This window comes from Acanthaster planci, linkage group LG05 (genome assembly GCF_054643075.1).
Source record: "Acanthaster planci isolate LZ-2023a linkage group LG05, COTS_SCS, whole genome shotgun sequence".
NCBI lineage: Eukaryota > Metazoa > Echinodermata > Asteroidea > Valvatida > Acanthasteridae > Acanthaster > Acanthaster planci.
Genome location: NC_141781.1, coordinates 14,255,361 through 14,283,337, shown reverse-complemented (window position 1 = coordinate 14,283,337; position 27,977 = coordinate 14,255,361). Strand labels below are relative to the sequence as shown.

The window sequence follows — 27,977 nt, the reverse complement described above, 5'->3', positions numbered from 1 at the left end:
TAGGACATCGCGTCCAAAACGCGTCCCGCGTATGCGTATTTTCAGGAGGTAGTAAGTAACAAGCTTTGCGAATTTCGTTGCGTGTACTTTCAAATAGAGTTTTTCAAATAGAGTACCAAAGTGAATACGTCACGCGCACAATTAGTGTGTAAAAGGCATGAGCGCGTAAACCAGCGCGTGAACCAACACACGCGCGTACTCCATTCGTTTGCACTGCACTTTCTGGTCCACAGTGACGTCACACTTCGGTACTCTGTACCGGTTGAGGTTTTTGTGCTTCAATCTCGAAGAAACACTGAATTCTGCACTTGGAATGGATAAATTTGGAAAGAATAATGGTTGAGGTTTACGCAGCAGTGAATTACCGGAGATTAACGTCAAGTTTGGAAGAAGGAACAGAAGGGAAATGTGAGTCGCACTTTATTTAGTTTCAGAAAGTTTCTCAAGTTCTCAAGTACGTTATGAAACTTAATTTTAAGCCTAGTTAGGCCTAATAAGAAATTTACGACAGTCTCTATAGCCTATCAGGCTTTGTAGGCCTATATGAAACTTCACTATCTCGAAGTTGAGACTGTCTGAAATGTTACTTATTGGCAAAAGTAGTTTCGAAAACTGAATGACTAATTTGTCGTTTATTTTCCCCAGATTTCACCGGAAAAATCTCCAAGACAGCCATGATTTGTAATTGCCGGATCTATAAAGACGCACTGAACCCGAATCGTGTGACAGACGATGTGATATGAGTGACAGAATTCTTCTTCGGGGCAGAGATGAAACCAAAGTGAGAAGCAGAGTGCTGACGTTTCTGTTGAATGAAGTTACAAACAAGGGAATTCAAAGTCAACGCAATGAAAGAAACTTTGTCTACATAACAAATTATTCGTTCTCAGTTAAAACTGACTTTTTTTATGCCAAAAAGTAATTGTTCAATGTAAATCCTTAAGTCAGGTTGCGAACTCAACTTTTTAAGCTGATTAATAAGTGTCTGTTTTAAAAGCAGCAGGAAGTTAGTTTAGTCGCTCATTTAAAGCTGCACTCACTTTGTGCTCACAGAAACGATTCTCACACTTGCCGCATGTCGGTTTTCAATAAAATTTACTCAATATATGAATGAATTTTATTTAGTACAATCTTTCGTGAGAGTGTGTAAAATTAAAATCATTTTATTGATGAATTTTTCAGTGTAGTGCCGTTTACTAATACATAATAAATTGTAAATTAAGAAATCCAGCTTTTTGTTGCACTGAACAATACAAAGTCGAGGTTCATGTCTTGAACGACATCAGAGTTTTGCTTAAAATTTAATATGCAGCATTTCATTACACGTAAAACCCCATTGTTCACTTAAAATTTCATTTTTATACATGCTAAAAATGCTACTCCGGTATTTACATGTACCTGTGTTGTTTTTCTCACTGACATTTCCATTCCAGTCTGAGCAACTATTCTGTAAGTAAAGCAAAACAATCTGAAATATAGTGCCAGTACTTGGTTATAATTTCGTTTATAAAATTTGTGTTGTACGTGTACGTACAGGCGCACATGTGCGACCGTGGCGACAGGTCAGGCACGTTACTCTGAATTCAGCACTCATTGTGCAAAGACCAAATTAATTTCTGAAAAATAAACAAATACGTAGCTGCAGTGGAGCATGTAGTAAATACAGGACAGGGTTTTCAGTCGCCGTCAGGGTATTATCATCCAAAATTTCTTACCTTTATCACTCATCCCGAGATTTCCCCATAGACTTGTACTGTGGAAGTCCATATTTGCCGTCGTCCGTCGCCTTGTGCCCTTTGTTGTGTCCCAATTCTGTCATTTACCACTGAGTTCCAAACATGCCATTTTCCGTCGCCCGTCGTGTGTCACCCGTCGTGCATCACCCATCAAATGGGTTCCATAGGACCTGCAAAAGCTGGGGTTTAACAAATGACAATGTGATGATTACATTCACTTCTAAGGATCTTTTCCCAATAAGGCAAGTACAAATCCCACCTGCAATATAATACTAGACTACCTCTGCCCCTTGACAAGAAAATGTCGCCTTTCTGAGAGTTCAACCAAGTGTTTTGGGGAAAAACATTTTCAGCAAAAATGTTCAGGCCAACTTATCCCCAGTCTAATTCTAATTTGCATACTTAAAAAATGTGCCGACATGTTTTCATCAAATTCTAGAAAGAAATCTGCCAACAGATACAGATATTCCACCTTGTCCTCTCAATTTCACCTTGAAATCCAGAAATACTAGACAGTGCTGTGGATAACTTACTGTTTATTAAATGTATTGTTAGGAGGCAATTACCACTTGGTTTAGGTTTCAGAAAATGTGACGTGTTGGTTTTTGTGGGTGTGCATGCCACGGTGGACAGACTGATGAGAACAGGTTGTCCAGCACATCAGCATTATTTATGGGGCTAACAAGTAACGTTACTGTTTAAAAGATTTCTGTGAGCCCTCCTGCAACTCAAGTCATGTCTAATTTGGAGTATACAGCAGATTTCATCATAGGTATACCCGCCCTCAAAATAATGTTGAATTAGTCCGTCTCTTATGAAAACTATTAAGGAATCAAACATTGTAAATAATTTATTATTTACTTTCTGTTCTGTGGGATATCGTGCAGGGACGGACAGAAATATCACATAGGCTATAGACTAACGTCAGGCTGTTAACGGAGTAAAGTTACGTCTGGAGTAACTAAGTTATCGAGAAAAACAGTCTACCCTAACAAAAGTCTATTTTCTTAATTTATTTATGTCACAAAAATGGTATAATTTCATATACATGTCACTTAATCGATGTCAGGATATTATTTCTTCTTTCAAGTGGAGTTCGGCGCAACTGCAAAAACAAATACATCTTCTAGTTCTACTGCTAAAATGAGAGTCGGGCATGGTGGATCGATCGAACAAGCACATGTGCATGTGAAACGATCAAGGGTCAAAGTTAAAAATACCACTGCGCAAGTAGTAGGGATTGGACAGTACTGGAGCGCGCCTTCCCTTTTACCCTTTTTCCTCAAAACCCCTGGGTTTGGAGTATACAGCAGATTTCATCATAGGTATACCCGCCCTCAAAATAATGTTGAATTAGTCCGTCTCTTATGAAAACTATTCAGGAATCAAACATTGTAAATAATTTATTATTTACTTTCTGTTCTGTGGGATATCGTGCAGGGACGGACAGAAATATCACATAGGCTATAGACTAACGTCAGGCTGTTAACGGAGTAAAGTTACGTCTGGAGTAACTAAGTTATCGAGAAAAACAGTCTACCCTAACAAAAGTCTATTTTCTTAATTTATTTATGTCACAAAAATGGTATAATTTCATATACATGTCACTTAATCGATGTCAGGATATTATTTCTTCTTTCAAGTGGAGTTCGGCGCAACTGCAAAAACAAATACATCTTCTAGTTCTACTGCTAAAATGAGAGTCGGGCATGGTGGATCGATCGAACAAGCACATGTGCATGTGAAACGATCAAGGGTCAAAGTTAAAAATACCACTGCGCAAGTAGTAGGGATTGGACAGTACTGGAGCGCGCCTTCCCTTTTACCCTTTTTCCTCAAAACCCCTGGGTAGTACATCGACTCAAAAAATCGGGGAAATCCCCTAAAAATCTGAAATTCCATATTTTAACAATTTTCCCTGGATACCTCATCGACCCCAAAAATCAGCTCTAAAATACCAGGTAAATGTACACCTTCTGAGACAAAAATCCCCTTTCACCCATCCGCGCCGGGGATTTACCTTGACCTTTTGACCCCGGCGCACTTTTTCCTGTAAACAACTCGTGACGTCCGCCGATCGCACAAACAATCACTCTCAAACGAAAAAGACACTTCCCCTTTACTTCTATTTAAAGCCCAGCTCTGTTCAAAGCAAAATGGGCTGTGTTTACAACCGTCTTAAATAAATCCCCCATATATAAAAATAATGGTATTTAAAAAACATGTCGATAAAAAACGAAAAAAATTTTAGAAACCTATATATAAATATAGACATGAGCAGCCCACAACACAGGCCTCTTCTAACAACCTTTTTTCGGTTTAAGAAGGCGTTTTTAGAAGATTTTGTCAAGCAGTATAACGTCCCGCTACCGCCTCCCAAACGTAAACTCCGTACAAGATTTGAACTCATAGAAGCCATACGGACAGACCAGAAACAATTTAAGTACCTCCCGCGTCAGTCATATCGGCAACTGTTGAGAACGGTTCAAAAATATAATATTCCTTATGCACCGAAATCCCGATACGTTAAGCAAACTTTATCGATGCGATCAAAGCTTACACTCAGCGTGAGGAACTCGCAGAAGTAGATATCATAAGCATCAATCGTTTCCAAGGCAATTTCCGCAATTGGGAATTGATACCTCGTTGCTTTGAATACGATTTGATACACTTTTTTGATTTTTACAAGTTTTTTATAGAGAAGAAAGCGTTGGAAGAACTAAAAGAAATTGGTTCCTACAAATTTCAAACAAATATCAAAGTTCAGTTTAGATTGGAAAAACTCGAAAAAACTGAATTTGGCACTTTTCCCTTTCCAAGCGACAACGATGCAGTCGCAAATAAAGCCGACGTAAAAAACGCACTCACTGAACAGAGGGAAAAACAAATAAAAGAGGTGGCGGCTCATACACAAAAAGGCTCGGGTTGGATCTTTGACAAAGTTGTCGCTTTCTACATCAACGTGGTTAAATATAATCCAGTGGTTCTTCTTACATTCCGTTGCCTAAAGAATTGGGAGACAAAAAAGCAATCATAAATGTCAAAAATAAAGATCAAGAATGTATCCGATGGGCGTTGCGGGCAGCTTTAAAATTATATTCTGACAACGTCAAAAGCCAGCTAGAAACAAATACAAAATACAAAATAAATAAAGAGCGGCCTTCAACTTACAGGTCAGAATCAGATGGTTTAAATTTTACAAGCATATGCTTTCCAAAACCGATTTCACAAATCCCACTTATCGAATTGCAAAATAACTTGGCAATCAATGTGCTTGGTTACACCAAAAAAGATGATCTTTACATTCTTTACAAAAGCAAGCACCCAGAAGAACCGATCAATTTATTTTACTTTAACAAAGGTGAAGAAAATCACTTCTGTTGGATTAAACATTTTTCTAGGTTGACGGGCGATATCGACAAACACGACGGCCAAAAACACTGGTGTTTCAATTGCATGTCGCATTTCCAAACGGAAGAAAAGTTAAACAGACACAAAGAAGATTGTCAAGGCTTAAACGTTCCCACATGTACGGTCGAGTTGCCGGCCAAAGGCGAAAACATTTTACAATTTAAAAATTACAAAAATAAACAAAACGCACCTTTTGTCATTTACGCCGATTTTGAGTCTGTTTTAGAAAAATTGCCGCCAGCAGCGAGCGAAGCGAGCACAGTCAAAACACAGATTCACAAACCCTGCGGCTACTCATACGCGGTTGTCAGATGTGATGGAGGTTGTACAAGCCAAAAGACGTACAGAGGTCAAGATTCATCTGTCGACTTTGTTCAATCGCTCTCTGAGGAAGCAACCGAGAAAAACAAAACGTTTAAAAACAAAGCGAAGTTGATTTGCTCACCCGAGTTACAAAAAATCTACGAAAATTGTAATCACTGTTGGATTTGCGAAAAGTTGATAGACAAGAAAATGGAAGAATCTCAATGCCATTGTGTTATTCCAAATGTAGGCAAAATTGCTCTTAAAAATGAAGCTGGGTTCAGAGAATGGATATGTTTAGATTGCGAAAAGCCCATCAACAATTTTAGAAAGGTCAGAGATCATTGTCACGTGACAAGAAAATACCGAGGCCCCACGCATGCCAGGTGTAATCTCAAGTTAAGAATCGTGGCCAATCAAACACCCATTCCGGTGATTTTACATAATTTAGAAAAATACGACGCACATTTAATCATACAAAACGCCCCCGAATTTTACGGAAAATCAATCAAGTTGATCGCTAAAAATACTGAAAATTACATTTCGTTTTCTTTTGGCCAACTCAGGTTTTTAGACTCATTTCATTTCATGGCTGCTTCGCTAGATCGGTTAGTTAAAACTTGTTCACCCGATGATTTTAACTTACTATATGAAAGGTTTCCAAATAACACAAATTTATTGTTGGAAAAAGGAACTTGCCCGAGTATATAGACTCATTTGATCGATTTCAAGAAACAAAACTCCCGCCTATAGACGCTTTCTATAGCTCTTTGAGACAATCCGCCATAACTGAACAAGAACATACCAGCGCGGAAACAGTATGGAAAACATTTGGCTGTAAAAACCAAAGAACTACGGCCTTGACCCGGCTAACTATTACACAGCACCTGGACTTTCTTGGGATGCTCTCCTAAAACACTCGGATATAAAATTGGAATTACTGACAGACATCGATCAACACCTATTTTTTGAGCGGGCAAAAAGAGGAGGTATTTCAAGTGTAGGAGCCAAACGATATGCAAAGGCTAACAATCCAAAACTACCTTATTATGAACCCAATCAACCACAATCACACATTTTGTATTTGGACGCGAAAAATTTGTATGGCTGGGCGATGAGCAAATATTTGCCGGAAGGGAATTTACCTGGGAAACAGACTTAGAAATATTTACGTACTATTACATCCAAGAATTGCGACTAACTGACGACTACGGTTACATGTTTGAGATTACTATGGATTACCCGCAACGTCACCATGACAAACACAATGACTTTCCACTTGCACCCAAAATATGTCGGTACCAAAAAATGGCTTTCAAGCTATCAAAAAAATTTTATTGACAATGGCGAGCTAGTAACCTCGGTTAACAAACTCGTGTCTACTCTCAACACAAAAGAAAAATACGTGGTTCACTATCGTACATTGCAAAAATATCTCAAAATCGGGTTGAGAAGAAGTTCACCGAGTATTGAAATTTCGTCAAAAGTCGTGGATGAAAGACTATATTAACAAGAACACAAAATTGCCCAAATTGGCCTAGTCTGATTTTGAAAAGACTTTTTCAAATTGATGAACAATTCTGTTTTTGGCAAAACGATGGAAAATGTTAGATAAAGAATTGACGGTCATTTATTGAGGGATGTACAAGACGCAGACAAATACAAAAAAATTAACTTATGTACCGAATTACAAATCAACGATTCCATTTGAGGAATGCCAGCTTTCGTTTGTGGAGATGTACCGAACCAAAACAAAATTACATAAGCCAATCTATTGTGGCGTAAGTATTCTCGATATCTTAAAAACGTTGATGTATGATTTTTATTACAACGAACTAAAAGCCAATTTTGGTGACAAAGTAAATTTACTTTACACGGACACTGATTCTCTATTAGTCCAGATTCAAACTGACGATTTAACCGGCTACCTGAGTGAAAAGCGCAATTTGTTTGACTTTAGTAATTACCCACCCGGTCATCGACTTCACGATTCAAAAAATAAAAAAGTCATCGGTAAAATGAAAGACGGATTTGGTAGCAAAACAATTTTAGAAGCCGTTTGTATCAGATCCAAAATGTATTCGATTCTGACGGTCGATCAAAATTTTAAAAAAGCAAAAGGCGTGACAAAGGTAGTCACTCAAAAACACCTTTTGCACAAGATGTACAAAAGTTGTCTATTTGACCGGGTTTCTCATTTCAATAAACAGCAATTATTTAGATCAGATAAACATCAGATATTTACGGTGTCGCAAAATAAGTTGAGTCTGTCACCTTTAGATACAAAGCGCTATATTTTGCCGAATGGTATCGATACGTTAGCTTACGGGCATATACTCGGGTGGTAATTCGGTATCTTCGGGTACGACCTGAAGCTCTTCTTTGACGAAACTCCTATTTGGCCCGTTTAACAGATAATATAAAGTGGGACCCGTTTTTACCGCTTGCCTTTCACTCGTTTAAATTGGCTCGTGCGCTTTTCCACTTGATAGACAAACTTGGTGTTTGTTTCACTCGGTCTAATTTTATAGCTTCTTCAGGAACGGCATCAATTAAACGCGTTTTTTCCTCATTTAACGATTTCACGACCTGGGGCAAACGTTCTACCCATTCCACGTTTCCAACATTTCTTGAGCGTATTGATGACCGACCAACCTTTCGGCTAAAGTGCGGTTAAACCTTTCCACGATCCCCTGCGACCTATGTACACCCGGCTCGCCCACTTGAATTTCTACCCCGTGTTTTGCCATTAACTTTTTAAACTCGCCTTTAAATTCAGATCCGGAGTCTACCATTATGAATTTGGGCCAGGTCAGAGGTGATCGCTCGTAAATTTTTTTGCTCGCTACGCTCACTTGCTCGGCGGTTTTACTGGTCAACGGTTCTGCTTCTTTATACCGGGAACCCACGTCTACTGCCGTCAAAGCGTATTTAAACGTTTTTCTTTTAACGCGGTCCCAGGGTAAGTACAAAACGTCCATTTGATGCGCTTGTTTGGTTTGACCGATTCCAATTGCAACATTGTGTAGGTCTCGGTACGTAATTTGGTGCCGATAAATATATTTGCCAAACGGCATGCTTTTTTAGCCAGTTTCTAATAACTGATTTGTCTACACCGGTCTTTTCGTGCAGATGATCGACCGTGCTTTCTCCTCGCCAGTAGCCCTGTGGACTATAAAACAACTTTGAAAATTTTGGTTCCATTTTAAGATAAAGTTACGCAAATCGATAAGCTAAGAAACTGACCAAAGCCGTCCCGCCAAAAATCCAAACAAACTCGCGAATCTTTTGATCCTCGGAAGGCTCGTAGAAATCGGACAATTTAGGTTCTGGCGGTAACGGCGTAATATTTTTTACCGATCAATCTGAATAAGCTCGTAAAGCTTCGTCCACGTTTACAAATGTTTGCTGACTCGCGCGTTCTTGTCGCATTCGTTTGTTTAAAAAATCTAACATACGAACGCGGTTTTGTTCCCAGGATTCCTTCGCTTGCGCCAATTGCTCTAGGGCTAAATCGTGACGCTTTCGTTCTTCGTCGACTTTACTTTTTGATAAACTGCTGAATAAAAAATTTGAGCCCGTGAACGCTAACGCATTCACTATAGCTCCTCCCACCATCATTAAAGCACTAGCCATTTTTAAATAAGTAAATTAAATGAATAGCGAAATTAAAGATCAACTGTCGGAAATTCAAGCTGACTTAAGCAACATCGAGCAGATGCTGGGTGACATGAGTGCCGATATAGATCACATCGGTGATATCCAAAGTGAAAAATACGAAGACCTATTTTTTGTAGCAGGTTGCGTTTTCTTTTCTTTTTAAGATATGTCAGCAGATTAAAAATCATAAAATAAGAATCGTATAATATAAAAGTAATATGTCGAATTAATACACAAAAAAACTAAACCCGATTTGCAGGCTTAAAGTTCCTCGTGTGATCAAGGGCGAAAGACGCGAAGTAACCATTACTCATAACCCGAGTACGATAGCCGCGGGTCACACATTAAACGTTAAACGTGCTTTAGGCACGGGCGACGTCATTGTACCCGGCACCGCCAAACTCGCTTTTAAACTAGATCTTGACGGAGCCTCGGATGATAACCGTAATCGTAAGTTACCGAGATGCAGACGTATTTCACAATTTTAAGGACAACTGGCTACCTCTGTCGCAGACTAACAATATGGCGTACGTCTCGGTGCTTGCGATAAAAACGAAGCGGCAAACAACGGTAGGATAAAGCAATTGCCGACGCTTTTAAAAATCGTTACGCGATTCCACTGGACACGCCAATGTTGATGGATCACGGACATTTTTATCAGTCGGGGTTTTAAGAGCCTCTGACTTTCAACTGACTTTTAACGGGCACGATAAAGTGGTCAACTCGTCAGATACCGCGACTGAGTACTCAATTTCGGATTTGACTTTGGAATACGAAGTAGTCACCAATCGAGACCTTGGTCAAGTTTTGAGGAGCAAACATAAGGGACTCGTCTATTACCTGTTTAACCGGATTCACTCGTGGAACAAAACAGGCGGTAACAAGTCGGATACACTATGGAACATCAGCATCGATCAGACGATCAAGAGCTTAAAAGGAATATTAATTTTGTTTAGAGACCCGGCTATCAAACCCCCCCCAAAGATTTTATGATCCGCACGTTACAAAGACGGTCGTCACGGTCGAGGGTAAGCCAATTCAATTGTACTCGCAGGGATTGTTTGAATATCAACATTGGAACGAGGTGACTAAATACTTCGGAGATTCGGACACGGAATCGGCGAGAGCGGTGGTGAAAGATTTATACTTAATTCAGAGTAGATATAGCTGAATATTGAAGAGATAAATATGGGCTTTGGCTCGATTTCAGAAGTTCTGACGATAATAGCGCTCACGGGTCAGGTAGGCCACTCGGCGGCGGAGGGGATGTATCGATTCAAATGGAACGACAGGCCGAAACCGCGGGACCTTTGACGATGTACGTGTTTTAGGTGATGGACGCCCAACTGACGGTGGAAGACGGGAGTTTCAAGAGTTTAGTTTATTAATTCGGGCTTAAATTAAATGAGTCAGAAATTTAAAAATCGGCACTGTGCTCTAATCGTGGGGGATACCAGGAGTGGTAAAACTCAGTGGATATTAAATCTTTTAGAGACTGAATACCTATTCACGTTTGAAGCTGTCGTAATTATTTGTCCCACGTTATTTAAAAACAAAACGTATTTAGGACGACTGTGGATTTACACGAATGACAATGTTTACCTCTGTGATTTAGATTGGGAAAAGTTGGAGTTAAACGAAGCGATCGAACTTTATCAACGACTATTTGATGGCATAAATACGCTTTTTATAATCGACGATTGCGCAGCCGATTAATTTATTAAATATAGAAAAAAGTCCAAAGGAAGTAACACGTGCGCTTTGAGTAAGATGGCGTTTAGCGGTAGACATTATTTGCATAGCTGCTGGCTACTCACTCAGAAGTACAATGCCGTATTAAAAGACTATCGGAGCAACACGGCGTGGACTGCTATTTTTTACTGTAAGGATAGATCATCTTTTGATCAGATGCTAGATGAAAACGATGTGGTCCCAGATGGAAAACGACAGGAAATTAAAAAAACACCTGCGCGATGTTAAATTTAGTAAATTGATTGTTAATATTAGACCTCCAGTGTCGTATGATTTATCGTGAGAAAAAAAATAAAAATAAAATGATTATTAATAATAAAAAGTAAATATGGTCGAAAATAATAAAAAGTGATGCGCTAAGTGTAGATGCTACGTAGATTTGACAAATTTTAGAACTCAAAAAACGGGTAAAATTAACACGACCTGTGACGAGTGTATCGTTAAGGTAAAAATGTATCAAGAGATAAATAAATGCCCGCACAGGAAACAGAAAAGCAAGTGCCAAAATTGTGGCGGATCATTAATTTGCGAGCACGGGCGACGAAGATACACTTGTAAAGACTATAACGGAACTGGAATTTGCGAGCACGAAAAAAACAGAAAATATTGTAAACTGTGCAGCGACCCAGTCAAGGTAACGATTCAAGAGTGGATTTCTAATTGTCGCTCTAAAGACAAGAAGTACGATCGCTTTGACTCCGAACGCTTTATTGATACGGACTTCTGTCGTGGTTTGATTGAGGATTACCCGCATTGCTTTTACCCAGATTGCAAGGTTGAAATTCAATTTTTAGAGAACAAAGATGATTTAGGTACAATTGAACGTCTAAATAATTCAATAGGTCACGTTAAGTCAAATTGCGTTTTAGCTTGTTGCAGATGCAATAATGCCAGGAAGTCTGATAAGCTAATTGTTGTGTCTTCCGCAGATTTGAAAACTAGTTATTAAGTATTTATTAATTGCTTATTCTCTGCTTACGCTAGGTTATATGAGCTTTGCGTAAGCAAATTTTATTTCAGTTATAATCAAATAATAGCAATGTTAGAGTTAGTTCAACTACTTGTTCAAATAGTTATTGCAGTCAACTTGACCTACTATACAATTGAATACCTACGCCTAAAGCAAACGGTCAACAAATTAAAATCGTATATATTTAAATGGACGATATCAAAAGCATCTTCGCCGATTCAAAAAGTGACGCAACCGAAGAATCCAAGCCCAACGTCAAAAACCGACTTTGTTCGATAGTTGCATCAGGCAAGAGTAAAAAAAAAAGTAAAAAATCTCGAAAAAGAATTTACGGTTAGAGACATCGAAGCCATGTCACCCAAAGACCAAGAAAAGCTTTTCAATCTGTACGAATTTAAGTTTGGTAAAGAGATCGTTAATACGTTAGGTCACGCGATTCTAAGTTTGTACGCGCGTTTATTCGTAATAGCCACTCCGGTTGATATCTTGGGATTCAACGTCAACTTAAAATCAGAAGAAGCGCCGACCAAAGACTTAAACGACGATCCGATCATTAGTCAAACGATGGGACACCTACTTACCGAAATTTGTCATAAGTACGGCGTGTACCTATCGCCATTGACAGCCGCGTTAATTACCACTAAACACCTGGAGTTCAACAAAAGTTCTATTATTATAAAAGAAGATGTCAACAACAGAAGTGAGCACCCCAGCGAACAGCCCGGTAAAATCTCAAATTCAGACAGTAACTAAAGCCAAAAGTCCCAAACGAGTAGAACAGGGTAAGAAATTAGCTGAACATAACAAAAAGATGAAGCAGCAGCTCGCCAAGATGAAATTAGGTGAAGTCAGTGAAACACCCATATCGGAAAATAAAATCTGCGCCTTAAAACGGCCTTAGAGAACAGAAACTTAATCATGGGTGGATTGACCATTGGTGCGCTTGCGGTATATTTAATTAGGAAAAACCGACCTACAAGAACCAATTACACCAACCAAATTACAAGAACCGATTAAAAGCGACCGACCCGAGATTTTGGTTATGGAATAAATTTGGAATAAATTTAAAAACTCCTTAATATTAAAAATGAGTAACGCTAAATCAATCGACGTAAACGGAATCGCCAATACGGTTTACCACGGTGCCGTCGTTTCAGCAATCTCCATGGGTTACGCCATGCTATCGAGTAAGCTATTTAAATTAAACCGCCAGACCTAAATAAATTATCCATCGAAGACGCGTTGAAATTGGCCGCGCTGTCAAGCGGGGCGTTGGCTACCCAGGGTTGGCTAGTGGCGCAAGGTATGTTACCCGCGAGCCTGCCCACCGCTTAAAAACGTATATTTGAAAGAGATGGCTGAAGGTGGATTTGATCCGGAGGAAATACCTCTGTTAAATCTGGATAACGAAGAAAAAAATCAAAACGATTTAGATCGGGACTATAATGAAAGGTCATTGTTAGAAGACCCCTATTTTTCACATCCTTTTACCGTTACGCCAGAAGAAGAAGATGAAATATATGGTGGCTTAGAGATCGAAAAGCGATACAACGAGTTAATTAAAGACGTCGATCCTTTACACGAAACGGAACTAACAAGACAAGTCAAATTAATGGAGCTTACGCAATTGTTACGCGAATCTAAAGTGAACGATGTTTAGCTATTAAAGAAGGAACTGGTTACAAAACAGAAATTAAAGACCCAAATATTTTTAATTTAGATAGTAAAGATCGCCTGTACGTAAAGTTCGCAGCCAAAAAGTTCTTTTAACCCAAGAATATCATAATAATGTATTTTTTAGCCTATTAGACAAAGAACAAATACAGATTTCATAAGACGCGTCTCAGGCTTGCGAGATTACGTTTCTGGCAAAACAAAACAGCATGCGCAGGAAGTGGCTCGTAAACTAGCGGAACTTCATCCCGAGAGTATAGAATTAGTAAAACTACCCCAAGAAGCAGATCTAGCGTGACATTGACATTGTAGAAGACCTCACCCGTGACGTAGACGTTCAAACCGAAGGGTTAAATTACAGAGAACTCGTCGCTTTAGATAAATCGTTACAAACAATAAAAGGAGAATTAATTTTAAATCAAGGTAAATAAGATCAGTTAGACGCAAAAATTCAACAGGTCGAAGCTGAATTAGAAGAAGCGACATTGGAAGGAGAACGTACAGAACTTCAACGGCAATTAGACAACTTACGAGTCGAAAGACGGAGTAGATTAGAAGTCATCGATAGAAACACCAATCAATTAAGGAGCCAAATTAATCGCATCAAGGAAACGATCAAAAAGATCATGAATTCGAGTTTGACATTACGCGAGAAGATTCGAACGATATTTAGAGAGCAAGGTGTGACGATCGTAAGGATTTTTGCGGCTTTTTCACTAGCGGTAAGTACCATCGTTAGTAGCATCGTAGCTAGCGTTAGAGCTGCTGGCAAGCCAAGTCCTGAACCTGAATCTGCACCAAAACCTACGCCAGCTCCCCCCTCCAAAGGTGGAATTACCGATTGGTTCAAACGGCAATTATGGAATTTGGCAAACGTGTTGAAGAAACTCGGTTTGAAAGCTTTAGGCGCTTTGCCTGGAATCATAGGTAGCGTTTTAAGTTGGATTTTTAACGTGGCGAGTAAAGCGGTCGGATGGGTGGCGGAGCGCGTGTGGACTTTGTTTGTAGGCGTGGGTGTTTTGATTTTGACGTACGTGCAAAAGATGTAAAAAGGCAAAAAAAATTAAACCTCACCTCAAATTTAAGGGAGATACCACGATGCTTCCTCTTTGACCCGCGGGTAATGGTTGATATGAGCTTCGCGAATGAAGTCTATCGTATATAGGTTCAGTTAGTCCCGTCAAAAACAGTCTTTTAGTTAATTTTCTTCTGGGTCTCGTAGGTTGCACGGGGGAGTTTGTGGTAGGTCGAGTTGGGGGATTCCCTTCATAAATTTCATCTAATGCTTGTCTTTGCCCCTCGAGCAGTGAAGCTGATTTGACTTTTTTATCGTTGATATCATAAGCTAAACGATCTCGCGTTTCTGGTGGTTGTCTTTGGTTTAACCGATCTTTTAAAGTTGCAATTTCTTGGTTTAGCTGCTCTATTTCATCAGCGATGATTCTGATTTCTTCCGGTAAGTTGCCTCTTTTATTTGCTTGAATCAATCTGGTTTTAGCTGTTTTTACTAATTCTGAATTGGGAGATACGTCCGTTCTTTCCTCTGAAGGTATTTCGGGCGGTCGTTCGCCAAGTACCCCCGCGGGCCTACCGTCCAAGCTTGTATCCCACCCAATTTCAGTCACGTTTGTTACGTTAAAATATCCAGCTTCAAACTGAATATTCTTTACTCGGACGACTTTGTCGCCTTTGGTGTTTTTAATGACATCTTTCAATTTAAACGTCTGCTCGCTCTCGGTTAAGTAAAACGTGTGAGTCTCCTTTTATTATATACGTTTTGAAAAATCTTGTTTGGTCAATCTATAGGTCTTGCTTGGCGAGGTTTAATTTGTCGAGGGCGTTTTCCCAGTGCTTATCCGAAACTTTAAATAGATCTTTCACTTTAGATTCGGTTTCCCCAGTTATATCTTGATAACATACCGCGATTAAAGCCTTCAACGGTTTACCTCTAGAGATCTTGCCGTTTAGAACTTGGTTTAACTTATACTCTATTTCACCCGCTTCGCCGTTTTCCAATTGAACGTTAAACTCTTTTAAAGTTTTTCTCGATTTTGGTGGCGGCGGTTTTCCGTGATGCTTGTAATATCTATCTCCCATGTCTACAGGGGTGTACGAGGAAACCCACCCAAAACTTAGACCGCAATTTTTACACGCGTATCTTTCGTCAATTTCAAGTATTTGGTGCTCGCAAGTGTTTTCGGGTCTTGGAGGGGAAGTCGGCCATTTAGGTAATTAGCCGGTTAAGTGGTAGATTTTTGCGTCTTTAATTTTTTATAAATAGTCCATTTATTTAAGAAAAAAAACTCAATTATTCCGAGGAATAACCGAGGTTAAATTGATTTTTCAAATTTAATCGACTTTTAATTTCACTGGAGATTCAGATCCAGATTCAGATATGTATAACGCTTGCAACGCCGACTTACTCGAAATTAGTCCGTCGTTTCTGATTTTCAACATTGCCGCTGTCACTCTATACCGACCGCTGGCGCCGCACGACAGTGCCGTGGGTACCGTAGTATACGTCATTTGCACAAATAAATGATTGCGCGTAGCATCTCTTATTGATAAATTTATCGATATTTGACGAGTCGATGGATTTTTTTGGTGATCAAAGAGAGAGGCATACGGATCTATTTTAACGTACATTTAGTTTTTAGCCACATAAGGCGGTTTAACTACGTACTCTATTTTATTAAGGTCATCGATATCACGACTGGCTTTGTAGGCGTTTACGGTGTTAGACGGGAGATTAGACCCTTGAAACTCAATAAATTTATAAACGGCCAAATTTATGTGATCGAGTACGTTTGTCGTAGGTCGTTGTATTTGATAGCTAATTTGACGGCCTTTGACGTTTTCGGGGGTTTTATCTGGAGTGCTGTATTTGTAAAGCGGGTTTATACCATAACAGGGTTCTATCGTCATGATCAACAGGTGTTTATGTTGGCCGTTGTGATGGTAAAAAATGGGTAAAGTGCATTGGCTCACTTGAACCCCTTCTTTAATCACGGGTTTTGAAATAATTGATTTACTCATATGACTTCCGCCCACATATGCAGGAAGGTATGAGACGGAGAGAACCCCCCCCCTGCTTTGTGTTGGTCATTGTCTCGCAGGAATCTGGGGAATTGCTTTCAGACATCTTGGGGGATGTGTTAAGTAACAATAGTCTGGAATGTGTATAGGGATTGGACATGTTGGGGGGTACCCATCGGTCTCATTTCTTGCTAGGTATATCCGCCCGTGGTTTCATGTTTAGTCGGGCGCCGTCTTCATTACGGTATCCAGACGTTGATTTACATAGGCGCTGTCGGTCTGTAGGTTATTTATGCCTGTGGTGTGGACCACTGACGTGCCTGTGGGATCACTGAGTGAGGCGAGGATGCCGCACCGTCGTTTCTTTCATTCGCTTTTACTTTGAAAAAGAAAACAAACAGTGAAAAACAATTCGTCTTTTATTTTCCACTGTGAAAAACGAACCCTAAAAGAAAAGAGTCTTTTCCCATTTAAAACGAAAAGCTTGGAAACATCATAGAAATAATTTCTCGTTTTGCATGTTGAGTACTATGACGGTAAACAAAAAAAAAACGCCCTAGGCCTACTTTTTTTCATTTTAATTAATCCGAATTCACCTTCCAGGACACGTTGCTCGAAGTAGGCTGGTTTGCTACTGTATCTATAATAATGTTTGGCAGGTAGAAAGGTAGCTGCCTGAATACATAAGGAATGACATCAAGTCTAGGAGGCGCAGTAGTGTGACACGTCCGTTATTTCTTCAACAGTCATCAGTGTAATTAAGTAAAAATGAGAAAATGAGAAATGGTGAATAAGCCAGAAGCCACATGCGCTTTTGAATCCCCCCACACACTCACACCAAAAAGCGGATACACCGCTGTTGGGCTCTCCAGACGAGTATAACGTCACCAGTTATGTTAGAATCAATGGAGTATCCGCCATTCTGCATGGGTGCGTAACAATGTACTGAAGTTAGCTGAAACGAAGGATTGCTGGTACGAAACAGTGGATATAATGAAATGGGAAGTGACTGATAGAATGGTCCTTTGGAAATGTTTGGGGACCTTCCAGTAAAGTCCCCTTGCTCAAAATGAGAATCCGGTCCATTTACATGAAAAGAGTTTCAGTAAGCTATTCCATTTTGTGTGGGCTCACCTTTGTAAAAAGCTAATTCAAACTGCGTGCCCAACCAAAACTTAGAGTGGCAGGTATTGTCAAGTTTGCAATTTTGAAAGGAAATAGAAAGTTACGAGCTGGAAGGCTATGACTTACTAGCATGCACTCAGGTGATGACCTCGCACACGCTGCATTTGGAGTAAGCGCTTTTGGAATGCCGAACTGGCTGAAACATAATTATCATCTTGTGGTTGAATATAGGCGATGTCTTAAAGGGACAAAATACCTGGGGGGGAATATTCCTGTAGTATGCGCGGGGTTGCGCTGCTGGGTGCTATACCGATGACACATGGTACATCACAGTCGAACAAAACTCAGAGAATGGCAGTTCAGACCTTCAGAAAGTTGCCGATTTATTTACATGATCTTATTCAGATTCCACATCAAATCATCACATTCATGTTGCAGGGGAGAAGGCAAATAAGGCTGCACCAGCTGTTACTCTACTCCATTCCGAAAATGGAACCGGGAAAAAGAGACCAAAAACTTTCCCCTTCTCTCTCCCCAACTAGCTACACGTGAACTCCCCTCATATCAACTTCAAGACATCACGCACGTCATGCATGCTCTATCCATGTACATGTCACACAAAAGCCAAAAGTCAAACAGAAATGGCGCGTACCCCTCCGCTGCATGGATACAAGGTCTATTTTTAGAAACGGTATGTATACACGTACATAGCTGCCAGCGCGGTTAACTTTGGGCATTAAACTTTTCCAAGAGACGAGCGCCCTCAATTGGTCATATTTGTAAATTATGGGGCAAAATCAGATCTAATCGTTTCCCTACATTCCTTAGCAGCATATTGACGAACTTGAGTAGCGTGATTAATTTTAAGGTATATTCTGAAGCAATCAAATGAGTTATTTTCCTCCCCCTCCATCTCTGCTTTTTCGCCCCCCTCCCCCTTTCATTTTTAATTAATCCGTTTTCTTGGGGGAGTCACAAACCCCTTGCCGTTCCCGCGACACCCGTTTTTGTATATATCATTACTTTAATAAGTATTTAATAGCATTTTTAGGAGTAGGGGTGTCGGGGTTTAGGTGTCGGCATAGTGAAACAACATATACGCATTTCAGTGCACTTCTATAAGATAGACGTTGTTAGTAATTGTTAGAATGTTTTGAATCGGCACAGTTTGAATCGGCTTTTTACAAAGGTGAGCCCACAGAAAATGGAATAACTCCCTGAAACTCTTTCCTTGTAAATGGAACCGGATTCTCAGTTTGAGCAAGGGGACTTTACTGGAAGGTCCCCATTAATATCCAATGGACCATTTTATCAGTCACATTCCATTTCATTATATCCATATAGTTTCTTACTGCCAGTGCTATGCCTTATCTCACCCCATATGCCTCCCTCTGTGGGGAAAAATTGGTGATGCCTAGGAGTAGGGATTACAAATGAAATTCACGAAGCGGCTGGGTGATTGGATAGAAGGAGAAACTGAAAAGACTGGGAAAAGATCAGATATCTTTACAGTTTTAAACTGCACAGTATAATTCCAACCATTCTCGATACAAGTTAGCTGATTCCCCGAATTTAAGCGCAACGTCACACTTATAAATTAGTTTTAGTAACTTCAGATGTTCCATTAAAAATTACGCTGTGAGTTCCCCCCAAAGAAACAACTTTTCAATTACTTTCATTAGAGATATTTTCAATAATAGAACACAACTTGTTTGTTGTTCAATCCAATTGGAGTCATAAACGAAGTTCTTGCAAGTACATGCAGTCACTCAGTTCAAATTCCGATCCATCACCCAACTACTTTGGTTCTCTCTTTCTGTGGCACTTCTTTCATGTTCTAATCTTGATGAAACGGAATGCTGCTATTTCAGAAGACAGTTTTTGTTTAATCATTGAGGTCAAAGAGTTAATTTTAGTGGAGAAAAAACCTGTGCACTTTACCTCAGTCAATTTATAACAAGGTGCCAATCGTATTCACTTCTGTAACATTACCCGCTGTAACATTGAACCATTTCAGGATGGCGTTCGTTGATGTTTCGAAAATAGGGCACCAGAGAGAAATAGCTCAAACATTGTACCTTGATTGCTATGCTAAATCCAACTGGACTGAACGAAAAGGCAGCTGTCTTACTTGATAGAGACTATCAACGCTACACGCCGTCGAATTTTGGAGAAGATCACGTTCTGCGGTTCAGTTTGATACCAATGATTATCAATGTTTGACGATTAGTTTAGGAGAAAGTCAATGATAACTGTTGGGTTGCCTTGTTGGGCAGGAGCAAGCTATCCAGAATCTGCAATGAAAAAACAAAGCAGAAACTCACAATCTTGTTTTCAAGATTAGTTCAGCCTGTTGCACATCACTCCAATACCACAGGATCACTCGTCTTGGTCAAGAGTTCGATAATTGATGCTGACCCATCGCTGTTATTAAAGTGGTCAGCTATCAGTCATCTACTCTATCGTGGACTGCGTTTTCACCTCGGCTATAATGAACCACCAAAAAATGTGCGGCGGGCTGAAAATGAGAGAGGAAGAATTACTTTCAAAGTTTCTAACTACATTATAGACCTAGTGTACATTACATTCCAGCAAGTCCTTTATATGGAGAACGAGCAATGTGATTTCATTTCTTTTTCCTCCTAACACAGAATCTGTGAAAGCAAGGATCCATAATAATTGTGTCATTTCGGAGTCGGCTATATAGTACAATTGAAACCATAAAACCGCCAAAATGTTCAGCCAGTGAAAAGGTTGGAAGATCAAACAATGACCAACATAAAGGCGGGGGGTTCTCTCCGGCCCATATCTCCCTTCAAATGTTCATGCATAGGCCTTACTACTCGTACGCGGTGACGCAGGAAATTAAATGGAGAATTAACAATGTGCTTTCATTTCATTTTCCTGCTAACACGGAATCTGTGATGACAAGGATCTAGAAACCCCGGCTTTGCCCTTTCATGCCAAGGTGTATTTAAGGAGCTGCCGCTGTTGCTTGGCACCACTCGTCTCTCACCTGGTGCTTGCACGAATATCGTGGAATTCCATCGACAGACTTGGGGGCTCAGGTGAGTTCTGTTTACCCATATAGCAGGCCCGTGGGCTGGGGGGTTTCGAACTACCACCCCCCCCCCGCTTCTGAGGCCATGTCTGAAAGGGGCTTCCAGAGCTACGGCTAGGTCTATTGTCTACGCGTCTCCAAGCATTTCTAATGGAGTGAAGACCAAGACCCAGCTCTAGACCAGAGATTTGGGTGCAGCCTGAGTTCCACCCGTTGGTGGTTTTTTTTAAATAAATGTATAATTTTATTATACCGTAATTTTTGGAATATAAGCTGCTGCTCATAGGCTACATTGATTCTAACGCTGAAAATGTCTCTTATACAGCAACATTTGAAGAATCAGATCAGTCACTAAACGCTGCGCCGTGCCTAAGCGCCGCCTATAACCCGGGCAGCCGCCGGGGCCGGCCAGCCACACATGCAAGCGGCCAAGCGCTCCAGGCACAGACAAGGCAGTCATGTTTTCGTTGGTTGCCGTTTACATTTTCTCTAAATGTAATCCAACCCCAGATAGGCCTATTCTGATTTATAAATGGCGATTTCGCATATCCGGTACACAGTTCGGACGAAATGTTATTTCGCCAGATTTTCCATTTTTGTACAAAATGAACTAAGCCCTATTTTAAATGCGCGCCCCATTTATTTATTACTTTTTAGTTAGGCAGTAAGTGAAGGTAATAATGACTTACTAGAATTTATCACTTTTAACTTTTGGAATATTTTTGTGAGATTTTCTGAGATTTTTTTCAAGGGCGCCAGGTTGGGGACACTCAGCTGACTTCTTGCTCAATTTCCGGACGTCGACGCGTTTGAATTTCGGACGAATGACATTGACATTGTTAACGAAGGTTCAAAAATATGTATCATGAAGGCAGACGTATCACTATTTAACCAAGGAATTTGAAGTTTTGAACAAGGGGGTTCAGCAGCACTATGTGAAGACGGTCAAAGGAACGTTGAAGTATGTCACACACTACTCTACAAGTCATGTACTTGCGTTTCACCAGCGCAGCGCGTGCGATGACATGACATTAATCGTCAGCATCGTGGTGCGACTTATACGCCGACTAAATGTTATTTTGCAGATTTGTTGCTTGGTGTGGCTGCTTGTAGTCCGAAACGTACGGTAATAATGTTCTTGCCATTCGCTCTTCACCCTGCGCCTGATTCGATTTAGGGCGACGAGCAAATTCGTACCTGGCTAATTTACGATATGACTTGAGTTTTGAAAACTAAAGTCTTACAGGCATCCATCGGTTCGCCACCAATTATTCCCAAGCACATTATGATGGGCCTTTATATAAAAGTATTTGCCAAAAGTTCCACTTGGGTTTTGACGCACCCACCCCCGTCTCTGGTCAGGCAACGGGCCTGTACAGTGGCATATTACCGAGGCTGGATCCGTTCGTTGTTGTTTTGTTTTAATGGCGCTTTCAGCAACTCGGGCTATTTGCGCCAATAACTGTACGTTTATTCATACACTTTATTAATCAGCACCACATTACGGAGTTAGGAAGAAGGTCCAGTTTTAGAGGCAGGAGGAAACCGGAGTACCCGGAGAAAACCTGCAAGAGCGAGTATTGACTGGAAACCAAATGCACTTAAAGCCTGGGCCAAGCCGGGACTCGAACCCGGGCCTCATTGGTGCAAAGCGAGGAAAGAACCGCTACGTTAACCCGCTCCCCCCACTGGATCCGTTCCCCCAGCACCTTTAGAGGTGTCCCATCCTCCCCTCGTAGTTCTCCTCCCACCTCTAAAACTGTACCTGCCTCTCATTGTCTCCTCTCTACAGGCTTCTTCAGGCTTGTGAGCTACAGTGCCTAGAGCGCTTTTGAGGATCCTTGGTGTCATTACCAGAAATAATTAACAACCACCAATATCATTCAACAAAATGGAAACTTTATTTTGACAAAAAGATTATTTCATTATCGGTTTGTCAGTTATAGTGAAAGCATGACGTGTGGGGATTTCGGCGCCGTCCGGTGTTGTGGTTCTTTGGGCAAACGCGTTTTCCTTCGTCTAAAGTTTTTAGTTTACCGTCATAAAACCTGCGATCTTTTTTATCGAAACAATAAGTCAATAACTGTCCCTTTCCTGTCGGTAGAGGCAAAACTGTTAAAAAGTGGTTAGGATAGGGGAAGTCCTCTTCCAGTGGTGCAGTTTGCTTATCTCGTTCGTGTAAGGAAAGCATTACTGTCATCATACGCATGCTTGGATGAACGCCAGAAACACTGTCATATGATAACAAGGAATCAAAGATTATCACCGAAATCAATAGACTCTTCCACTCATAAGAACCAGTGCCGAATTTTCTCCTATAACGTTTAATTTATTTAGAAAATTTAAACTTGCGCGGATACAATTTGCAGCATCTAAATTTAAATAGATTTCCCTGACCACGCTCTCATAACAACGACAACTGAAACAAGCAACATGGCTGAGATGCCCTCCGTGGGCCGGCGTTCTGACTTTTCTGGGTGCACCTTATTTGTCTGAAACCACAACTCAAACAGGCCGATTCAGTTGATTTCGGCGCGATCAGATTGTCTTCTGCCACTATGAATCCACGGACATCTTGTCAGTATCTCCTCAATATGACAAAAGGAAATTGTTTCTGACTGACAAGAACTTCTCGTCGTCTCGTGGAACCCACGTTACCAGTATCACAATGCCTTCAGAGTGCGCCAACGAAGACTTGATATCGTAATGTTAACGGTTCTTGGTTTGTTTCGTTTTTGTTTTTACAGTTTGGACAGTTTGCTTTAAAAGCGAGGCCAAAATGTCGTTGAATGCCGATTTGCTCCGTACCCTGCTGGATCAACTCTCTGATATGATAGGCACGCGTAAGGAGATGATCGACTGGCTCAAGGACTTCATCGACGATATAAAAACACAAGAAATTGCCATCAACAGCACCAAGACAGGGGCGGCAGCTCTGGGCGTCATTTCGACCATCGGCCTCTTCACGCCTTTCGCTCCCCTCGCTATTGGCGGACTAGTCGCGTCTGGAGGTGCGGCCGTGGCAACCACCATCGGTGATCTCATCGCCAACAAAGTGAAGAGCGGTAACCTGGAAGAAAAAGTCGACAGTATGAAAAAGGAAGACTCCGATCTGCAGGATTTGCACAAGAAGATTAAGGAGCAAGCTGACAAACTTGCAAAAGTAAGTTTTTCTCTTAACTGTATGGTTTTTCAGCACTTAAAGGAGCAATATTTTTCATCCCTCTCAAAGCTTCAAGTAAACGAACAACATGGATGAGTTTATTTCTACAAAGAGGCTACGAAGCTCTTGTAACAAAGATACGGAGACACTATTGAATATTCTCATACTATATTCAGTTATTAGTAAATATGTGTACATGATGGCGATATCATAATAGGGGCCTACGCAAATGACAGAAATGAAACACAAGAAAGAAAAATGTGGTGTTCCTCAACTACCAACCTCCAACATAATTCATAGTCGCGAGAGCTAAACTGGTCCCTACATCATCACATGCACATATCCAGTTCCTAAGTGACTTCTTCACGAAGACGGACGCGTCACGATTTGCAGGCTTCCATTGGACGATCGGTGAAGTTGCGCGTTAACTTCCGGTTGCATGGTTCCACGTAAACGGCGATCAACTTGCATGTAACTATGTACAGTGCATGTGCAGTGGACGTGGTTTAAAATCAAGTGACGTCACACTTAACGAACCGTATAGTTGCTGTTTTGCTGATGTTTGGCGCGCACACACATGGATCCGCTTGCAATTTTTAAAGTTCATTTCAACTGTTTGGTATCTTTTGTGGATTTTGCACATTTTAAACAACAAATCCCCCCTTTGTGAGCCTTTCAGTTCCCAGTATAAATGCACATGTGTTACAAACAAAGGAGCTGGATCACACAAAAAAAAACTAGACGACTTTTTGTGCATACTACAGAGTAAGAATTTCGTACCTACATGTATATATAGCATGTAAAATAAATACATGCACATGTAGTTGATGGCATGTTTGTCACTTATTAGTTATTTGATGCACATAGAAGTACCCTGTTAACAAATTCTTGTGAACTCTAGTTTTGTCAAAACTTAAGAGTTCGGTTTAAAACCTGGTACGCACTTTATGCATGTTACGTGTACCGTTTCTGTCTATGAAGGAAGTGTCTTTTGTGCGGTTACAAGTACCGGTGGGTGCTGTACTGTATGCATTTCACTGGATTTAGACAATATTCAAGGTGGTTTGTGAATTTAGTCATGTACTTCGTTTGAAATTTCTTAATTCCAATCCAACTTTGTTTAATTTTGTAACAAAAGGGATAAACGGATGAAAATTATTACACATTGCTCGCTTTCGAAAAGATAATTGAGCCAACTTGTCTCCAATTTTCATAAACATAAAAAAGCGATTTAAATTTTTAAAAAGTCTGATTTTTTAAATCAACAAATCCAATTTTGGGGGGTTCTTTAAAACATAAAAAATTCCCAACCCTGATGTTCGTGGCGCTGTCAGATGGGCCAGCGTGAGGATGCGCTTGCCAGGCTACGTGCTACACGTGTGAACAGATAACGGCACACGTATACACCTACCCATACATGCTGCCTTTTGCTTCGCATCGGGAACTTCTCTATGAAAAAACACATTGGACACAGGGGCGTAAGCGTTGGAAATTTCGTTTTCACGAAAGAACAGTCATCTTTACTGGTTAATTTCGGCTAATTAACCACTGTTTTTATTCTGATTACTGGGATCATGAAAAAGATTACCTTTCAAAGAATCATGTGAAAGTTTCCTCACCGCATGAAGTTGTATTGCACAAAGTAGCAGGTTTTGCATTTTTTTAAAAAGGAAACTCCCCTTTCGATTTTCTCGACAACGTCCCTTCTTCAAAATCTACCTACCTGTCCTTTTATGAAAACAAGAGGACAGTTTGATGACTGAGGAGGTAACGACACATATGTTTTTTCTCCTTTTTTCATTTAGGAATTGAAAATCTCCACCGAGGAAGCGACACTTTTCCTCTTAGTTGGCGTGCCCAAAATGGTGGCACAGGCTAGCTTGCAGGTGGCCAAGGGAGTCGTTGAAATTCAAAGAATTCTCCCACATCTCCAGGCCATGCACAACGCCATGAAGCTCGGTGCCTCATTAACACAAGCTGCCCGACTGGGTGCCACCACCTTTCAAGGCGGAAGACTGACGGTTACGGGCGTGGAGGGAGGGGCGGCGATCGCAAGGACCACCCTGGCTGTCACCACGTCTGCAAAGGTCCTGGGAGGGTTTGGCGCCGTTATCGGGGTAGCCGATGCCATCTACAGTTGGAGTACCAAAAACCCCAACCGAAATTCAGCCGAGAATCTGTTGCCACAGGTCGAGGGAAACCTCAAGGCCCTTGAGAAAATAGAGAAAGAGTTCTTAGAACTAAAAGAGCTCTAAATCCGCAAAGCTGTGTTAGATAGCTCTGTACTTAGGGCTACTCCTGTACTAAACGGTTTGCTAGAGTAGTTCCACATCAAATTCTTGCATACTGCTGTTCCTATACAAATACTTATAATCAGATCATTCATTCTGTGGTTGGGAATTTCCCAGTAATCTGTGCAGGGAGTGTACGGTCGTGTTCTATCTACCCTCCTCTAGCAGGAGCCTAACAAACTCATAAGATAGATGCTCCAGTCCTAGCATTACATTGCATCATGCACTTTCTTAAGTACGGCCGTTTTTTTAAATTTCTACATGTAAATAAATCTCTATGGCCAATCTGAAGGACTAGGTTCAATTCTGGACTTGATTTGGGGGGGGGAAGACAAAAAAGAAACAATCCTTTTAAAAAGAGAATTGCAATGTGCACAATGCTGTCGCGCCTGTGGCCCTTTGCAGTTTCATTCAGCTATGAAAATTTGTTTTCCAACTTGTGGAATTGATAAAAATTCGGGTCCAACAGGAAACAGCTGTATCCTAAATTGGTAGGTTTTAATTCTAGTTTTGTGTTTAGCTGAGTAGATTAACTTGACATACCGACCCACTAATCTAACTCTTGATAATCAAGTTTAGCGAGCGCCCGTAGATGCTTTCAGGCTAGGTTCACACCAAGAACCTCTACATTTTCCCAATGAAGCTTATGTCCTCTACGGTCTTATCCTTACAATGATTATTTCATTTACTTGATTGTTTGTAACCCTTTTCATGCAGCGTATTTTCTTTTTTGAGCGAGTGTTCCAACCTCATTACGGCCTGACGGCACCACAAGCTAATTTTTTTCTAAGAAAACAGATAAATCATCACTACACATCAATACCATGATATTGTAAATGATTAAATTGAACTTTTACGAGATTTACTTATTACTTTGTATTAATCTATGAAGTAGAATGACCAAGTAGGAAAGATCAAATATAGATTTGAAGACGATGTCACAGTTCCACTTCGAAATACTGTCCGATAAGCAAATAATTAGTAACAAATGTATCTCCTTTCGGAAGTAAAATTTTTAACACGGAAAAGAAAGTTGCTGGGTTCATAACGTTAAGACTGGAAACCAATAGGGGGCCTATATAACTTTTGCTTGAACTTCAATCCAGTCTATGGAGAAATACCCATTTGATGTAAACCTACAAAAGACATTTCCAATTCTTGTAGGAAACAAGGTACAAATCAGCAAATTTTTTTTAACGCATATCATACAACAATTGTACTCAGATGATAAGATGCATGAAACCTACAAGTTATTTCCCTATCAGTACATTCTACTCTAACCAGTGTAAGTAGGCCTACTCAGATTTTTAATGATACTGAAATGTCTTCTAGACCAAATGTAATAAGAAATACTATTGTGTATACATGTCCCATCAAAAGACCTCTTGGAATAAATTTTGACTATCCATTCGTGCTGTCAAGATGTTTCACCCATACACATCCTTGTTATATTAATAAACTGTGTCGAAAGTATAATCGAAAAATATAAACTGAATGAAGTTACACAGTGCATCAGTTTTGTGTGTTGTATTCATTCCCAAACAGCGTGGTTGTAGCCAGTGAGTTATAAAGTTTCTTTCTTGTATAGGAGTGGCGCCCTTTCTGCTCTTTCTTGTGTTGGAGCAGCACCCCAAGCTTTTCTGTTCATCTTGTTGCATCAACCAATATCTTGCTCACGCGCGGATGGCGACTTGATTTTTTGTTTGTTGGGGGTGTGCCACCCGGGCCCCCCGTTGTCTTGAAGCCCGTGGTTTTCCAAGTAGCCCGTCCGGGTTTTTTTGTGGGCACGGAAGGG

At 40.5% G+C, this 27,977-nt stretch overlaps 1 protein-coding gene across 1 annotated transcript; it reads left to right on the top strand.

The window, feature by feature from the left end:
• Positions 1-222: 222 nt before the first annotated feature.
• LOC110977292 (uncharacterized) lies at positions 223-27,692 on the top strand. Its single transcript, XM_022231278.2, has 5 exons — positions 223-408; positions 646-1,449; positions 20,600-20,735; positions 23,476-23,891; positions 25,697-27,692. The coding sequence occupies exons 4-5, from the start codon at positions 23,508-23,510 to the stop codon at positions 26,144-26,146; spliced, it is 834 nt and encodes a 277-aa protein (XP_022086970.2). The 5' UTR covers positions 223-408; positions 646-1,449; positions 20,600-20,735; positions 23,476-23,507; the 3' UTR covers positions 26,147-27,692.
• The last annotated feature ends 285 nt before the right edge of the window (positions 27,693-27,977 follow it).